Source organism: Salarias fasciatus, chromosome 19 (genome assembly GCF_902148845.1).
Source record: "Salarias fasciatus chromosome 19, fSalaFa1.1, whole genome shotgun sequence".
NCBI lineage: Eukaryota > Metazoa > Chordata > Actinopteri > Blenniiformes > Blenniidae > Salarias > Salarias fasciatus.
Genome location: NC_043763.1, coordinates 21,549,301 through 21,563,382, shown reverse-complemented (window position 1 = coordinate 21,563,382; position 14,082 = coordinate 21,549,301). Strand labels below are relative to the sequence as shown.

Sequence of the window (14,082 nt, the reverse complement as noted above, 5' to 3'; positions counted from 1 at the left end):
CTATGAGTCCGTCTCCGCTGCCACTCCGGAAGATTCCCATTCTCCATATAATCATCTGATATTCCTCCACATAGATCAGAAAATAGTTCTTTGTTTCCTCTGTGTGTGTATGTGTGTGTGTGTGTGTTTGTGTGAGTTTCTTTTTTTTTTTGTTCCATTTATTTTTTTGTGTTTTTATCCCCAAAATACTTTTTCTTTTTCTAAGAAAAAAAAAAAAAAAAATCGCTCTCGTCAGATGTTGAGAAAAATATAGACCTCTGATTGACTCGGCTCTCCGCGGATATAAGCCTGACTGCAGCGTCTCCCGGCGGGACGGGGGCCGCCGCCTGGCGTCTCCCGGAGTCGGTGGGAACCCAGGATCCCGGCGGTGAGCGCAGCGGGGCCGGGCCCGGGGCCTGAGGACACACACCTCAGAGGTGGGGGGGGGGGGGGGGGGGGGGGGGGGGGGGGTAGAGGGGGGAGGGAGGGGGGAGGGAGGCGTCTCAGAAAAACCCCGGGGTGACTCCTCTGCTGTCCTTCTCCGCAGTGAGAAATCCACTTGTTTTTTGACGTCTGGAGTCGCAGTAAAAAGTCTGAGCGCCGCCGCGTTAGAAGCCCTCTATATGACAGTAGGACTCCAGGCTGGAGAAGAGGATGTAGAGGAACCAGAGGCTGAAAAAGAAGGCTGACGTGGCCAGTCTGTGTCCCCGGGGCCCGCCCAGCTCCCCCCCGATGTGGGCCCGGCGCCGGTACAGCAGCACCGAGATGGCCAGGAAGGCGAAGATGGTGAAGAGGGTGACGGAGAAGGCCAGCGAGCCGGCCTCCACCACGAACGGCTTCCCTTTCGTGTGCCAGTAGATGGCCGCCACCGACCAGGCCACGCCGATGCCCAGGAAGACGTTGACGGCGTTGCTGCCCGTCACGTTCCCGATGGAGGCGTCGGCGTACGTGTCCTGGACCGCCGCCACCTTGCTGGCGAAGGTGTCTGCGGAGAGAAGAGACCGGCTGATTCCCGACACTGACCGCCTCCGGGAGTTCCCTCCGAGCGCCCCGGCCTCACCTGGGACCGACGTGCCGAGCGCCACGAACACCACGGCGGTCACCGAGTCCTTCAGGCCGATGGTGCAGCCGAAGTGGGACGCCAGGTCGCCGATCACGGCCGTCAGCAGGCCGATGATGACGATGGAGATGACGAAGCAGGCCCAGCCGTTCAGGTAGTCGGTGGGCGGGACGCAGGCGAACAGCACCTTCCAGAAGACGGTCAGGAAGTGCATGACGTAGTCGAAGCAGGACGGCAGCCGCTCCTCCCCCGTGTCGTCCTCGTCCTCATCTCCTGGTGGGAAGTGAGGCCGAGCGGGGGGAGGGGAGGGGGGGGGGGGGGCAGGAGAGAGAAAGAATGGACAGAGTGATGGAGGGAGGGAGGAGGGGCATGAAGAGACGGGGGCGAGAAGGAAGCGAGAGAGACGTGACAAAAAAGGAAGGATGACAGGCGAAGGAGTTGAGTGAGAGAGAGAGAGAGAGAGAGAGAGAGAGAGAGAGAGAGAGAGAGAGAGAGAGGGAGTCGGAAAACAGCGGCGAGATAAAAGATCCATAAAGGAGATAAGGGATGACAGAGAGGGGAAGGAAGATAAAAACATTCACTTAAAATGACAAGCCGGCTTATTTTTCAGCGTGAGACATCCGATCACGTCAGCCTGAGGTTACAGGCGTCTATATACAGCTTTTAAATGAGCGCCAACACACACCGACGCCGCGGGCTTTCACTAATACTGAATTATTTAAAAAAAAAAAAAGGAAAAAAAGAAGAAAAAAAAGGCCTTGCATCTTTTCCACCTACAGCTCAAACTTTAATGCTGCACCTGGTTTTTCTGCTCTCCGACGCCTGAACCCTCGTCTCTACTGTCATCTGTTAGAGGCTGCAAGCAGATTTCACTCAACTTTGGCTGAAGTTTCTTTATTTTACGGGTAAAGAACTCATATTATATTTCTCGATAAGTAGGTTTTATGAACTTATTTCTAAAGAAAAATGTAATCAGTTAAAAGTAAATACAGGAGACTGCTTAATCTGTTTATTTTCACGATTTTTTGTTGTTAAAATTTAAGTATCTGAACTGATTAATCCTCACACTTTATATTACAATCAATAGGTGACTTTCAGAGATGACAGACGACGTAAACATGTCCTATAAATGTAAATGACTTTATCTTTTCTTGTTTTTAAGTGTTGCTGCTCTAAAACCACAAAACAAAGCCCACGGATTATTTCTGACTTGTGTAAAAAGTAACACTGATGAAGACGTTGGGAGCCGCTGTTCCGGATGTTATCTGACTGTAAAGGCCCCGGCTTCAGCCAGAGTGATCTGTGAAGAGTCAGCAGCTCCTCTGGACGAAGAGCTCCATCCTCTAATGGCCGAAGCTTCCCGGCGTGCCTCTCCTCCGCCGCAGGAAGCCCGGCTGCTGCAGGCGGACGCTGCCATGATTCAAAGTGTCAGGCCATGTGAGCCGCATGCATTTTGCAGCCTCAGGTGGATCATGAAAAAATAAAAAGCAGGGGCGGATTTAATATTTCAGCAGCGGAGTGACAAAGCGAGGCCTTGACGGCGCTCGCTGCTGAGCGGCTCTGACTGCGGGATGAAGACGTGACGCTGCCGCCGCCGCCGCCGCCGCCGATGCTGCTGCTGCTGCTGCTCGGCATGATGAATGAGGTTTATGTTACGGACCCAAGATTATTCCACAGCTTCAAGAGCTTTAGTCTGTGAGGATTTCACTGCTTCTGAAGGAGGAAGCAATATTTTTAGAGTGAAGTGACAGTTACACTTATTTATTTATTTGCTCCAGTGAATGTTCAGCTGAGGTTAAATACAGTATCTTTCGTTGTGTTTGTCTGTGACATGGTGAATTATAAGTGTAACCTGCATTTTCCCATAATAAACTGGTTTCCCAAATCCGTCCTCAGTGTGAGACCTGAGTTCAAACTTTCTCCAAAGTCACAAATCTCACCTCAATCAAACACTCTACAGGATTTGAAAGAAAAAATGGCGACGAATGTTGAAAGATTAAAGAATTTTCTAGTTTGTTGAGTGACTACAGAGAGCACTGAGTATTTCTTCATTTATAATTAAAGTATTAACTTATTACAGGTTTTGGAAGAGATTCAAACCTTCACAGCTTTGGGGGGAAAAAAATCCTAAATTAGTTTTTGCAGTTAAAGATGCGTTTCATTTCAAGTTTTCACCAGTGAACAAAACACCTCCTGTCAAGACTTTTTCCATCCTCTGTGAAGCGGATCTCTGAAGACATTACCTGCACTGACAGTGATGGCCTCCATGAACTGGTCTCTCCAGGAGTTGGTTCCCACCACCAGAGCCAGGTTGGTTTTCTTGATCAGCTTGTCCACCGTGCTCTGCACACAGGAAACAAACACCACTCCGTTATGCTTCATCCGTGAGGAGAAATACATGAGCTCCACCACATGATGGCAGTGGCATCCAGGTCCTGGGAGAAAGAAGCTCTTAATTGAAGCATGATGATAAAAAACAGTAGAAACAAACATAGAGAGGAGATTCTTTTTTTTTTTTTTTTTTTTTTTTTTTTTTTTGGCTGAGGAGGTTAGAGGATGCATATCTTCCAGAAATAAACATGTGTGGGTTGTAAGGAGCCTCTGAGGAGCAGACGTTCCTCCACTGAAATTGAAAATATATCCTTTCATGAGCGGCAGCAGCTGGATTACTTAGTATGATCGGGGTCTTTGTTTCCTCCTGTAATGATCAGAGCTCCTCCAGAAGAGCGGCCTTTCCCACCTTAAACTCGTATGATTCTTCAATAATGACTTCCAGCTTGGAGTGCTCCCCGAGCACCGGCTTCCCCATCTCCGCGATGCGCTTGGCCTCCTCCTCGTCTGTCGTCAGCTTCCTCTCCGGCACGTCTGAGCAGAAGCAGACAGGAAGTCTCAGTGAGGCAGGAGGCAAAGGAAACATCAGAGAGGCGTCTGTAACACTCATTTATGGATGAAAACTTCGACTGATACTGATATCTGATATCAATATTGCCGTTATCGATAGTTACCAATATCGATATTGGTGTAAAAACAAGTTTCAGTTGTTAGAAACCTTCAGCCAAACTGATTTTCTGGAGGTTATTTCAGGGATAAACTAAAGTCACAAAAGTAAAGAATTAACACGATTATATGTATTTTTAAAAAATGAACAACTAAAAAAACAGTGATAGTGACCAAAAACATCAACATTTGATGATTCAGAGCTTAAAATATGCTAAAATAAAAAAAAAAAAAACAGCCTTGCAGCAAAACAGAATAGAATATTTTACATTATGGAAAAGATGAAAACTAGTTTAACCAAAGATTGGTACCTCTCACACAGGCAGGTGAATGTTTCATTTACAGTCGCCTCTTCTTTAAATTTAAATGTGACTTCTATTGTCTTTTTTGTTATAATTTGACAAAACATTTTGGGGGTTTTCTCATTCTAGCATAAAGCTGAAAATCACACACACCTCAGGTTGAAGGCTGAATGGTTACGTGACAAGACTGAGTCTCAAAATGAAAATGAAGAGATGTATGTTCTTTACATTGGAGTATTTCTCTTTGGATTTCTGTAAAAGTCAAAAATCTTGCTGATATATCTCATATTTAGCACTATTGCCTCATGATAAAATGTGTTACTTTGAGACAAAAACAAAAAAAAAAAAACATGCAAAAAAAAAAAGGAGTATTGGAAAGTTTTGAGTGAAAAAGTATACATTTTCTGTTTTTGTTTCAGAAAAGTTTGAACATTTTGAAAGCAATGTGAATTTGCATGGAGACAGAACAAACTGAAACTGATGTTCTCATGTGGGGCCACTAGTGGGCGCTGTTTGAGTAATGCGATATAAACATAAACAATGTGCTACGGTTGACCCTAAGGTGCAATTTCATAATCTGACAAATTCAAACAGCACAAAAGCAAGAACTACTGTTGAGCACATTTATGTGTGTTGTGAATGTTCACAATAAAAAACGAAACAAGAAGAAACTGTCAGTTTTTAAAAGAGATTCGAACTTCAACATGATGCGCTAGTGCGGGAAGGGGGGTGCTGTCGGGGCTGCAGCCCCCCCTGGTGGCAGCTGCAAGCTGTAGCACCTTACATTACCATTGACTTAATTAAAAGAAAAAAACTAAAAATATAAAAACCATGGAATGGATTTTCACAGAGCTGTGGAAAAATCTATTTTAAAAGAAATTAAATTTAAATTGTTTGCCGAGAAGACTCCTCCTTCAGCAGCAAGCAGCTTCTTCACAATCAAACAACAACGGTGGCAGACAGCAAGCAGGATATAATATTGGATTTTTTCACAGGTAATACTTCCAAAAAAATCAAAATCGAATGTTCCCGAGCAACTTCAGCACCAAGGACAGCGCTTCAAACGGCAGTGATTTACTGCTGCGAAAGTGTTTTTGTTCACGTCTCTTCTTGTCATGTGCTGAATTGCTGCAGACCTCCTTATGGAGAAGAAATTTAATAAGCTGTGAATTTGTTAGAACTTCTTAATGTTTATTTGTGTGTATCATATGGCGTCCAGCCAGTAGCCTGAGTGGAGATGCGCCAGCCCCCTCTACTTAAAACACCTTCCCGCGCCTGACGTGATGAGAGATATAAATAAACTAATGGTACAAAAAGATGTTGCTGTGCTACATTCAAGAACCTCGGGAAGTTCCAGCTTCGAGCACACACGTACCTCTTGAGTTGGGCTTATTTTTCTAAAATACATGAAGGAAAAAAAAACAAAACACTCTGAGGATTTTAAATCTCAACAAAATTATTGTTTTCAAAGCCAGATGTCAAAGCATGTTCAGAATTTCAATTCTGTTCCAATGTGTCTGAGAAGGTTCAGAATGCTGTTGCTCCACCCGTCCATCAGTGAGCGAGTGTGTGTGTGTGTGTGTGTGTGTGTGTGTGTGTGTGTGTGTGTGTGTGTGTGTGTGTGTGTGCGTGTGTGTGCGTGTGCGTCGTGTCCTGCGTGGCTCTGCTGTGGAGTGCAGCCAGGACGCCTCACACATCTACAAACAGCTCCGTAACATCAATTCTGAGCCGTCGAACTCCATCAGGCGGGAGCGGCTCGAGCATCCGAGGGGCCCGGGCCCCGCTCCCCGCTCTGAGTGCGACGCCCCCGCCGAGCCACCTGGTGCAGAGACCTTGTCATCTTTTATACGAGCCCCCGAGTCCCAGCATGCTGCTCTTCACTGACAACACGCTTACCATTAAATATTAACGCTGCCATTAAAGATCACAGCCAAGTCCCCTTGATAGGAGGGTGTGTATGCAGGCACACACACACACACACACACACACACACACACACACACACACACACACACACACACACAGGCATATGCATGCATAATATGTCAGACCATGAGTGTCAGCACGCACACGCACGTGCACACACTTTTAAGCTAAATCAATTACACACCCAAGACAGTGTGTACCCTCAAGTCCTGACAGGATTTCTTTTGCTGGTGTTTAAAATTTGATTATGCAGCCGTTCCCGGCTCTGCGCCGCAACGCTACATGACACAATTTCTCTGACAAGTGAGGGAAATATAATACCACAATCACACAAAGGTAATTAAATTTCTCATTTCAGAACTGCAGGTTTTTTTTTTTTCTTTTCAGACCTTGACAGTTATCAAGTGTCTGCATCGTCCTGGTGACAGGAGAGAATTAGTGATTAATTAATCCTGCAAATCAGCAGGCAAATCCACCATAAAGCAAGACGGAAAAACAAGCAGAAAAAAACACTTTTGTTTGTAAAAGAGTCGGCATGCTGTTTACTTTGAATCATATATGATCGTCTTCACTCGAGGTTGACGTCTACCCCCCCCATACACACACACACACACAGAAGAGGTGATGTTAGTGAGGATGCTTATAAACGAGGAACTTACCGTCTGCTAACAACAGGGCTGCGTGCAGCCGAGACAGGAGGATGATGAAGGGGATGAAGCAGGAGAAAACACAAAATGCAATGAGCGACAGAAATGCAGGAAAGAAACAGAAACAGAAGGAAAAAGAATGTACGGAAAGGAGGAAGTGAAGAGACGGCCTCAGAGAACGGCCGCTTGCTGATTTAAAGTTTGAAATTTGACGATTTGCTGAAGAAGAGGCTGGGATTGAGTGTTTTGTGCTCTACGAGTTTTATGTCCATATTCTCAGGATAACAGAATCAAAAGTTGGGAATGTTGAGGACTTTTTTGCAAATCTTAAAATTTAGCCATCGGAGGAATATTTACTGCACGAGCTGCGACTGTCAATATGGCGGCAGAGAGGATGACAGGATCTTATTTGGCAGCTTGTGTTCGGGGATCCAAGCGACGAACCGACGACAACAAAAACCTGCGTCAACCTGTCACGGAGCGCCGCCAGCCAGCCTTAAAGCCCTGTTAACATATTAGAGAGTTTCAGCGTGTCACGAAGGCGGAAACGCCGCTTCAGAGGCTTTTCTCTTCTGTCGAGAACGCGAAATCCTTGCAGGAGCGTTCTGTTCCCTGCAAAATCTAATGAATACGGTCACATTAAAAACGCCGGATTGGAAAAGCAGAGCGTGAAATATCTGCAAAACATTTTAGCGGCTGGCAGCTGAAGCCGGCTTTAATTGATATTTGGCCACTCGAGCACGGAGGGAAGCGCTGAATAGGCGACGCTGATGAGTTATCAGCCAGCAGACGGCCAGGTAGCAGCATTAGCACTGATTCGTCTTTGTGTCGCAGGATAATTGGGAGATTTGAGTCCAGCTACTTTCCGTGTAGGCTTGATTTCAGATTTCACCGGCTTACGCGGCTGTTTGGAAGCTAAACGCTTCGTTACACTCAATCACACCGTGTTTCTGCTCGGAGTCGAGCAGGAACGTTATTGGTGCAAATGTCTCGGGCTCCAATCTCAGCTATTTGACCTTAGTGGGTTCATACATTTGTTAGAAGGTAAACTTCTTGTATTTCACCTTTTCTAACAAACGTGCGCTTGCACTGAACTTGGGATTTTGTTTCTTCATGAAACTTGCAAAGCAAAGATGGTGCGCCGTGCACGTCTTGTGGTTAACTTTGAGGATGCAACACATCTTACACCTGCCGAAATCTAGAAAATTTGTCAAGAAATCTACAAGTAGATAAATGTGTCCACATTTCATGTTTCTACAGTGAAGTCCAGTTAGTCTCTGTGGAATCTGCATGTTCTTCCTGTGCTTGCAGAGACTTACTCAAATTTCCTGCTGTTGTCATAAACATAAATGCACTTGTTGGCAATCCTGCCTCTAAATTTCCCAGATGTGAATCAGAGCGAGTTTGCCTGTCAGTGATTTTCAACTGGTCAGCTACAACCCAAAATCAGTCTATTTTTAGTTGGTTCGAGTTTTTTTCCAGGACAAACATAATGTCAGTTGTAGCTTTCACGCTGTGACAGTAGATGGACAGGAGGATTGATTCGTTTGTGAATTGCAGGGGTGACACGGAATATGAGGAATGGATTTTATTATATCAAACAAGAAGGAAAAACGATGCATTTCGAATTTAAAACTGAAGCTGCATGCAGACCTACATTTTAAAACGGCGTGATAATCTCTTTATTTCATAGTTGTGCATGAAAAGACAGTTTAGTCTGTAAAAAATGGCTGAAGTTACTGAAATGATGAGCTTTGGTTTTAATTACAACCAGGCTAATTGTGCACTAAAGGGATTATTTCCTTGAACGTCCCGCCTGCTGCTCATTTTATCACATACTTATTGTTTTTTTTTCTATCGTCAGGTTCAAACTGCAACTATGAATCAGAAAAGTTGAATATTTATTCTTGATTTGAGTTCCGTGACGGCTGGATGGTTGGTTGGAGACCTTTCTCCATGCAGTTTGCACATTCTCCCTGTGCATGTGTGACTGTTCTCCTTCTTCCTCCCACAGTCCAGAAATATGCTTTTGAGGCCACTCCATACTTCTAAATTGTCTCATGGTATGAGTGTGTGTCTTTCTTTGCCTCATAATTCAGCTCAGCCTTATCTAGCAGCAGATCGGTGACACACACGCACACACACACACACTCTTCTCAGACGCCCTCGGCAAACTGTAAACCATAACAAAATGAAATCATTAAAAAAAATAAAAGAAAAATAGAAGTTTCAAAAGTCACCCAACTCGAAAGATAATTACATGACAGAATGTGCCATTAGTGGATGAAAAGAGAGGAAGAAAGCCTCGCGGCCTCCTGGGAATCACACTGACAACTCTTCCTTTGACATCTTTATTGCCAATTCGGCTCGCATTCATTAAACAAGGACAACATTTTGATTCTTCCCGGGAAGATCAGACGATCCGAGAGACAAAACAAAGCTGTTATCGTCGTCCGCGGCTCACTGAAACCTCCCAACTGAACCCTCCTTCACGGAGACACCATCGTAATTAACCTGTTTGTGTTCACAGGCAGCTTATCAACTTCCTGAATCAAATACAGTCCACAGTTAATCATCATTAGTGGCTAAGTGCATTAATTGCTGCGGGTGACTTGCTTCATTATCATTAGTCGTCGCCCAGCGGTGCTGATCCGGAGCCAAGAGTGCAGCCAAAGCCAGCTGTGGTGCGTCTGGGCGTCCACGGCCCCGTCAGTAATAACACAGGCGGGGGACTCTCCAGCGCTCGGCGCAATCACACGACGCGCAAATCAACACACACATCAGGAAGTCACGGGAGCAAACACACTGCTGGCGACCAGCTGATATCCGCAGAAAAAACCTTCAGTTCAATTCAGACGACTTCATTTGTCCCCGACTTGAAACTGCGTCCACTAGTTCATACAAACCGGCTTCACAGATCGCTACTAGACTATTAGACCAATATCAAGAGCATCAGTAGTGGCATATCGACTGAAAACAAATCAAAACTCCTCTTTGCAGCACTAAATGTATTTATTTCATTTGCTCATTTGAGTAAATGTCACCGGATTTCAAGGTAAAGTTTAAAATTTTGTTTTTTTTACTGCTTTCAAATAGAATTTGAGGGGCTAAAATGTGAAGATATTTACTCATATGGTGTATGTTTCTTTAAATTTAAATGCTATGTGTTAAAAACAGTTACAGAACATCACAGTTCTGATAAAAACACATTTCTCTGCAGGACACTTGCACCGTGTGGTGATCAGGATGACAAAAAGATGATGACGAGAACAACCGCTCAACTAAAAATCATCAGTTTTACAGAAGTTATTACATACAAATAATATAAAGTTGTGTGTTTCTTTTAAACTCCTCATTAAAACCCAATTTACACCATAATATAAAACCTGTTTCAATTCAATAACTGACAGGATGAGTCTGAATTCAGTAGAAGCTGATTGTAAAAGAGAGTATTTAATCCTCTGGTGTCACGTGGGCGATGTCATTGCAGCTCCGAGGCTATCAGACCCCAAAAACTGACAGATTCTGGGGTCTGGGTGCAGAGAAGGCTTTCATATATGAATGGAGGACAGTGGAGGAGGAGGAGGAGGAGGAGGACACGTGGGTGTGAGAAGGAAGAGATGGCTGAATGGATTTATAGAGCCATAAAAAAATGAGTGGAAAGCAGAGAAGGAAGAGAAGAGAAGTATGAAGAGGGAGGTAGGACATGAAAGGATTAGATCTGGAATGATGAATGGATGTTTTGAAAGGAGGAGGTGGATGGATGGATGGATGGATGGATGGATGGATGGATGGGAGGAAAAAGATCCAGTTGAATCTCGTCAACGCATTAAGGGGGCTGGGGAAACAGACTGACGGCGGCAGGAAGAAGGAAGCGCGAAGACGTCATGGAGGAGGCGCACGTGCAGCATAGGTGGAGTTATAGGAAACAGATTTATGGAGAGATCGAAGAACAGCAGCAGGGACGGATGACTGATCGATGGCAGGACGCAGGTAGCGGAGGAGGAAGAGGAGGGACTGGAAGATGGGCCCATAATGAGATGGTAAAGGTACGGAACGAGAGTTATGCAGGCCTATAAAAGAGGACAAAGTGTTTTACAACATGTTATTAATCTTTTCATGTGGGGAATTAAAACCTGGTGCAACAGCATAAGGTGAAAACAGTCTTATGTTTGCATTTGTTTTGATAATTAGGAAAACATGCTATATTAGATTTGGGTCTGGATCACGTCTTACAGCGGAAGAGAAGCAGCTCCATGCTGCATTTGGTTGAAAACTCTGTGTAATTGTTTGCATCTCTGAAATTGAAACTCTAAAAGCAGACCTGCCGTCCAATAAAGTCCCCAGGAAGTCAAACATGCACCTTTTCAGTGTTTGAACCTTTCTTTTTTGGGTAGTAAATCCATTTCATATCAAGCTGTGCCAAATATCAAAAGTCTGATTTTTGAATAGTTTTCAATGTCACATTTCTTTATCCTGCATGTTTGAATCTATATAACCTCGACTTTCTACGAACACATTAGTAGACTTTTTGAAATCGATTATTTTCTAGGCAGTACAACGATTCAGAAAAGCTGTTTCCCCCCCCGTTTCCACGGCGATGGCTGGAGAGTGGAGACAGATGAGGTACGGCGGCGTGCTCTCAGCATACTGACTCCCTCTGATTCCTCGCCGTCAGAAACACAGATACAACATAAGATGATGGACGTGTTACACAGGCTGCATATTGAAAGACAGTAATCTTAATTCACATCTGCAGAATAAACCCTCAGCTCTGCGCTCACCGACGCACAAGGACATCTCAACATCAAACCAGCAACCTTGCGATTCTTGAGTGGCGACTGAATATCGGAGAAATGCAAAATGAGAGAAGAGAGGAAGGAGAGAGCTGTCGGGCAGGAGGACCGACACATGGTTCGGTCGGGGATTGGGAGAATCGAAGCGCAGATAAAGAAAGAGCAAAGGAGGAAGCGAGTCAGAAAAAAGGGAAAGACCGTCGATTCCTCAGGATGACGGGAGCTCGGCTTACAGGAAAAGATGAAGGACACATTTTAATGAGGAGGCATAAAGAGACGGGGGAAGACGAGAGGACGATGGGGGACACCGGATGACAGGATGGGCGACTTGATATATGGAGACATAAAAGTGCAGACGCACCACACCGGTCTAATAAATGGACAGAGAGGACGCGGAAAATGCTCTCAGTGACAAAGCTAACATGCTAATGTCTCTGCAGAGCAGAGACTGACTGGGGAGCCCCTGTTTCAGACTTCATGCCATGTCTGTCCCGTTGTCCTTTGACCTTCGGTTCACCTTGATAACTTCTTTTTCCTCTGTGTGAACGACAAAATCAACAGTTTTCCTGCTTGATTATTCTTTTACATTTTTTTGTCTGCAGAGTTTCAGAAGAGGAGCAGTTTGTTGTTTTTGGTCTTTCCCCTTGATTTCCAGGGGTCTGACTGCTGCCCCGTGGTCACCGAGCACGGAATGATTCCTGCTTTCAAAAGATTTGAATGTTTTCATTAGTCCATTGTGCAGTTTTCGCAATCTAATTTTCCACAAATCTGCGATATGCTGTGCAGCCCTGACATCAAGTAGGAAATTCTCCACCAGTGCGTCTAATAGTGGGAGATACTCAACATCATGGTGGGAAAAGCGGCGCAGGAATCAATGAAGTCGTGGGGTTTTATGATGTTGGAGCCACAGTAATCAAGTACAATCACGCTGGAAGAGCAGATAAAAAGGGAAACTGTCAGGAGGGGGAATATTTCATGCAGGGATACAGTCAGAGGAGGGATCAGTGAGCCTCCTCTGTTTTTTTTGTGACTGTCTAATCATGAATAGACATAATCGACTGTACGGAGGATGAGTCACCGCTCTTCGTAAGGCCTACATTTGCATATTAAGACGGTATTCACTCCCTCTACTGTACGTTCGCCCACCAATCCGGCGGCACTCGCAAACAGGCAGCAGACAGTCCGACTGTTTCCTGCAGCTCAAGGACTGATGTGTTAAATAATAACCTGCGTCTCGGCTCCAACACACGGGCTGTCGGCCCGCGAGAGGAGCCGGATGACAGAGACGGATGCTTCTGCCGCCTCTATTATCTTTCAGTATGCAGCCTGTGTAACGCGTCCATCATCTTGTTACGCCGTATCCATGTTTCTGACGGCGGGGAATCGGAAGGAGTCAAAATACTGAGTGCGCGCCATACTTCATGCTCGGCGGCGGCTCGGCGGCACCGAACGGACTGATAATTTAAAGCAGACTCCACTCCAGCGTCCTGACGGAGGCCCGTCGCAGCTGTAAAGCCGCGTTTTGAGGAGCCGTTTACACGACGACCTTTTCAAGTCGAAATGGATTTTAGTGTCGCTCAGGGCCGTATCGGATCCTTTGGAGGGCCACTTTTTGCCCCCGGGTCACATGTTTGACACTCAGAACATAAGCGTCATGGTTTTTTGTATTGATGACTGTGCCATCACTCATCCAATATAAACAAACATTAAATAACTATTTAAAAAACATTTCCACAAAAAGCTCTGTTACTCCTTTGAGAGCGACGCTATAAGGGATTAAATCAGGAACAATAAGTCCGCTGCTGTTCGGTTGCATGTTTGCCTGCGAACCACAGACAGCCTGCCTGAGGACACACCAGAGACGCTTCTAATCGGCCCATATGCTGCATTTCACAGGGGAGGGTTTCTCATAGTAACGACAGTCTTCTTCCTCCTCCTGTTTCCATCCAACTCTGGAGTGCTTTGCTGCTCTCCGCCTTTTCTTTCTTCTTTTACCCCTTTCTGTTTAAACTCTTCTCTTTTTATCCATTTGTCCTTCGTTTCTGTCTCTTTGGATATGTTTCTTTCTACTATGCTGTCTGATCGAGGATGAAAACGCAGCGACTTTCATAACAAGTGAATATTTAATGACGTTTAACGCCCATTGTCCCTAAACAGCAGGGCGCAGCCGCGCCGCAATCTGCACACACACAATAAATAAACTGTATGATGTGTCTGAAAAATGAACAAACACTGAAGCTGAACAAACACAAGCATAAAAGGAACATAAAACCTCTTCTAAATTGTTTGTTGAAAGACTTGTGTTTGAATCCCGAAGAACAAAGAGGAGAAGAGTTGATGCTGAGAGAAAGACACAACAGAGATCTGTACAAACT

The 14,082-nt window shown here is 45.1% G+C and overlaps 1 protein-coding gene across 2 annotated transcripts in view; it reads right to left on the bottom strand.

Moving 5' to 3' along the window:
- Positions 1-584: 584 nt before the first annotated feature.
- Positions 585-14,082, bottom strand: part of slc8a3 (solute carrier family 8 member 3) — a 106,362-nt gene continuing 92,864 nt past the window's right edge. Inside the window, exons 4-7 of one of the 2 annotated variants that reach the window (XM_030116159.1) lie at positions 3,780-3,904; positions 3,283-3,382; positions 1,040-1,312; positions 585-964 (exon numbers count right to left, since the gene is read on the bottom strand). In XM_030116159.1, the coding sequence (XP_029972019.1) occupies positions 588-964; positions 1,040-1,312; positions 3,283-3,382; positions 3,780-3,904 (875 nt within the window). In that variant the 3' untranslated portion in view covers positions 585-587. The remainder of the gene's footprint in view (positions 965-1,039; positions 1,313-3,282; positions 3,383-3,779; positions 3,905-14,082) is intronic. The other variant, XM_030116160.1, reaches the window with a different exon arrangement.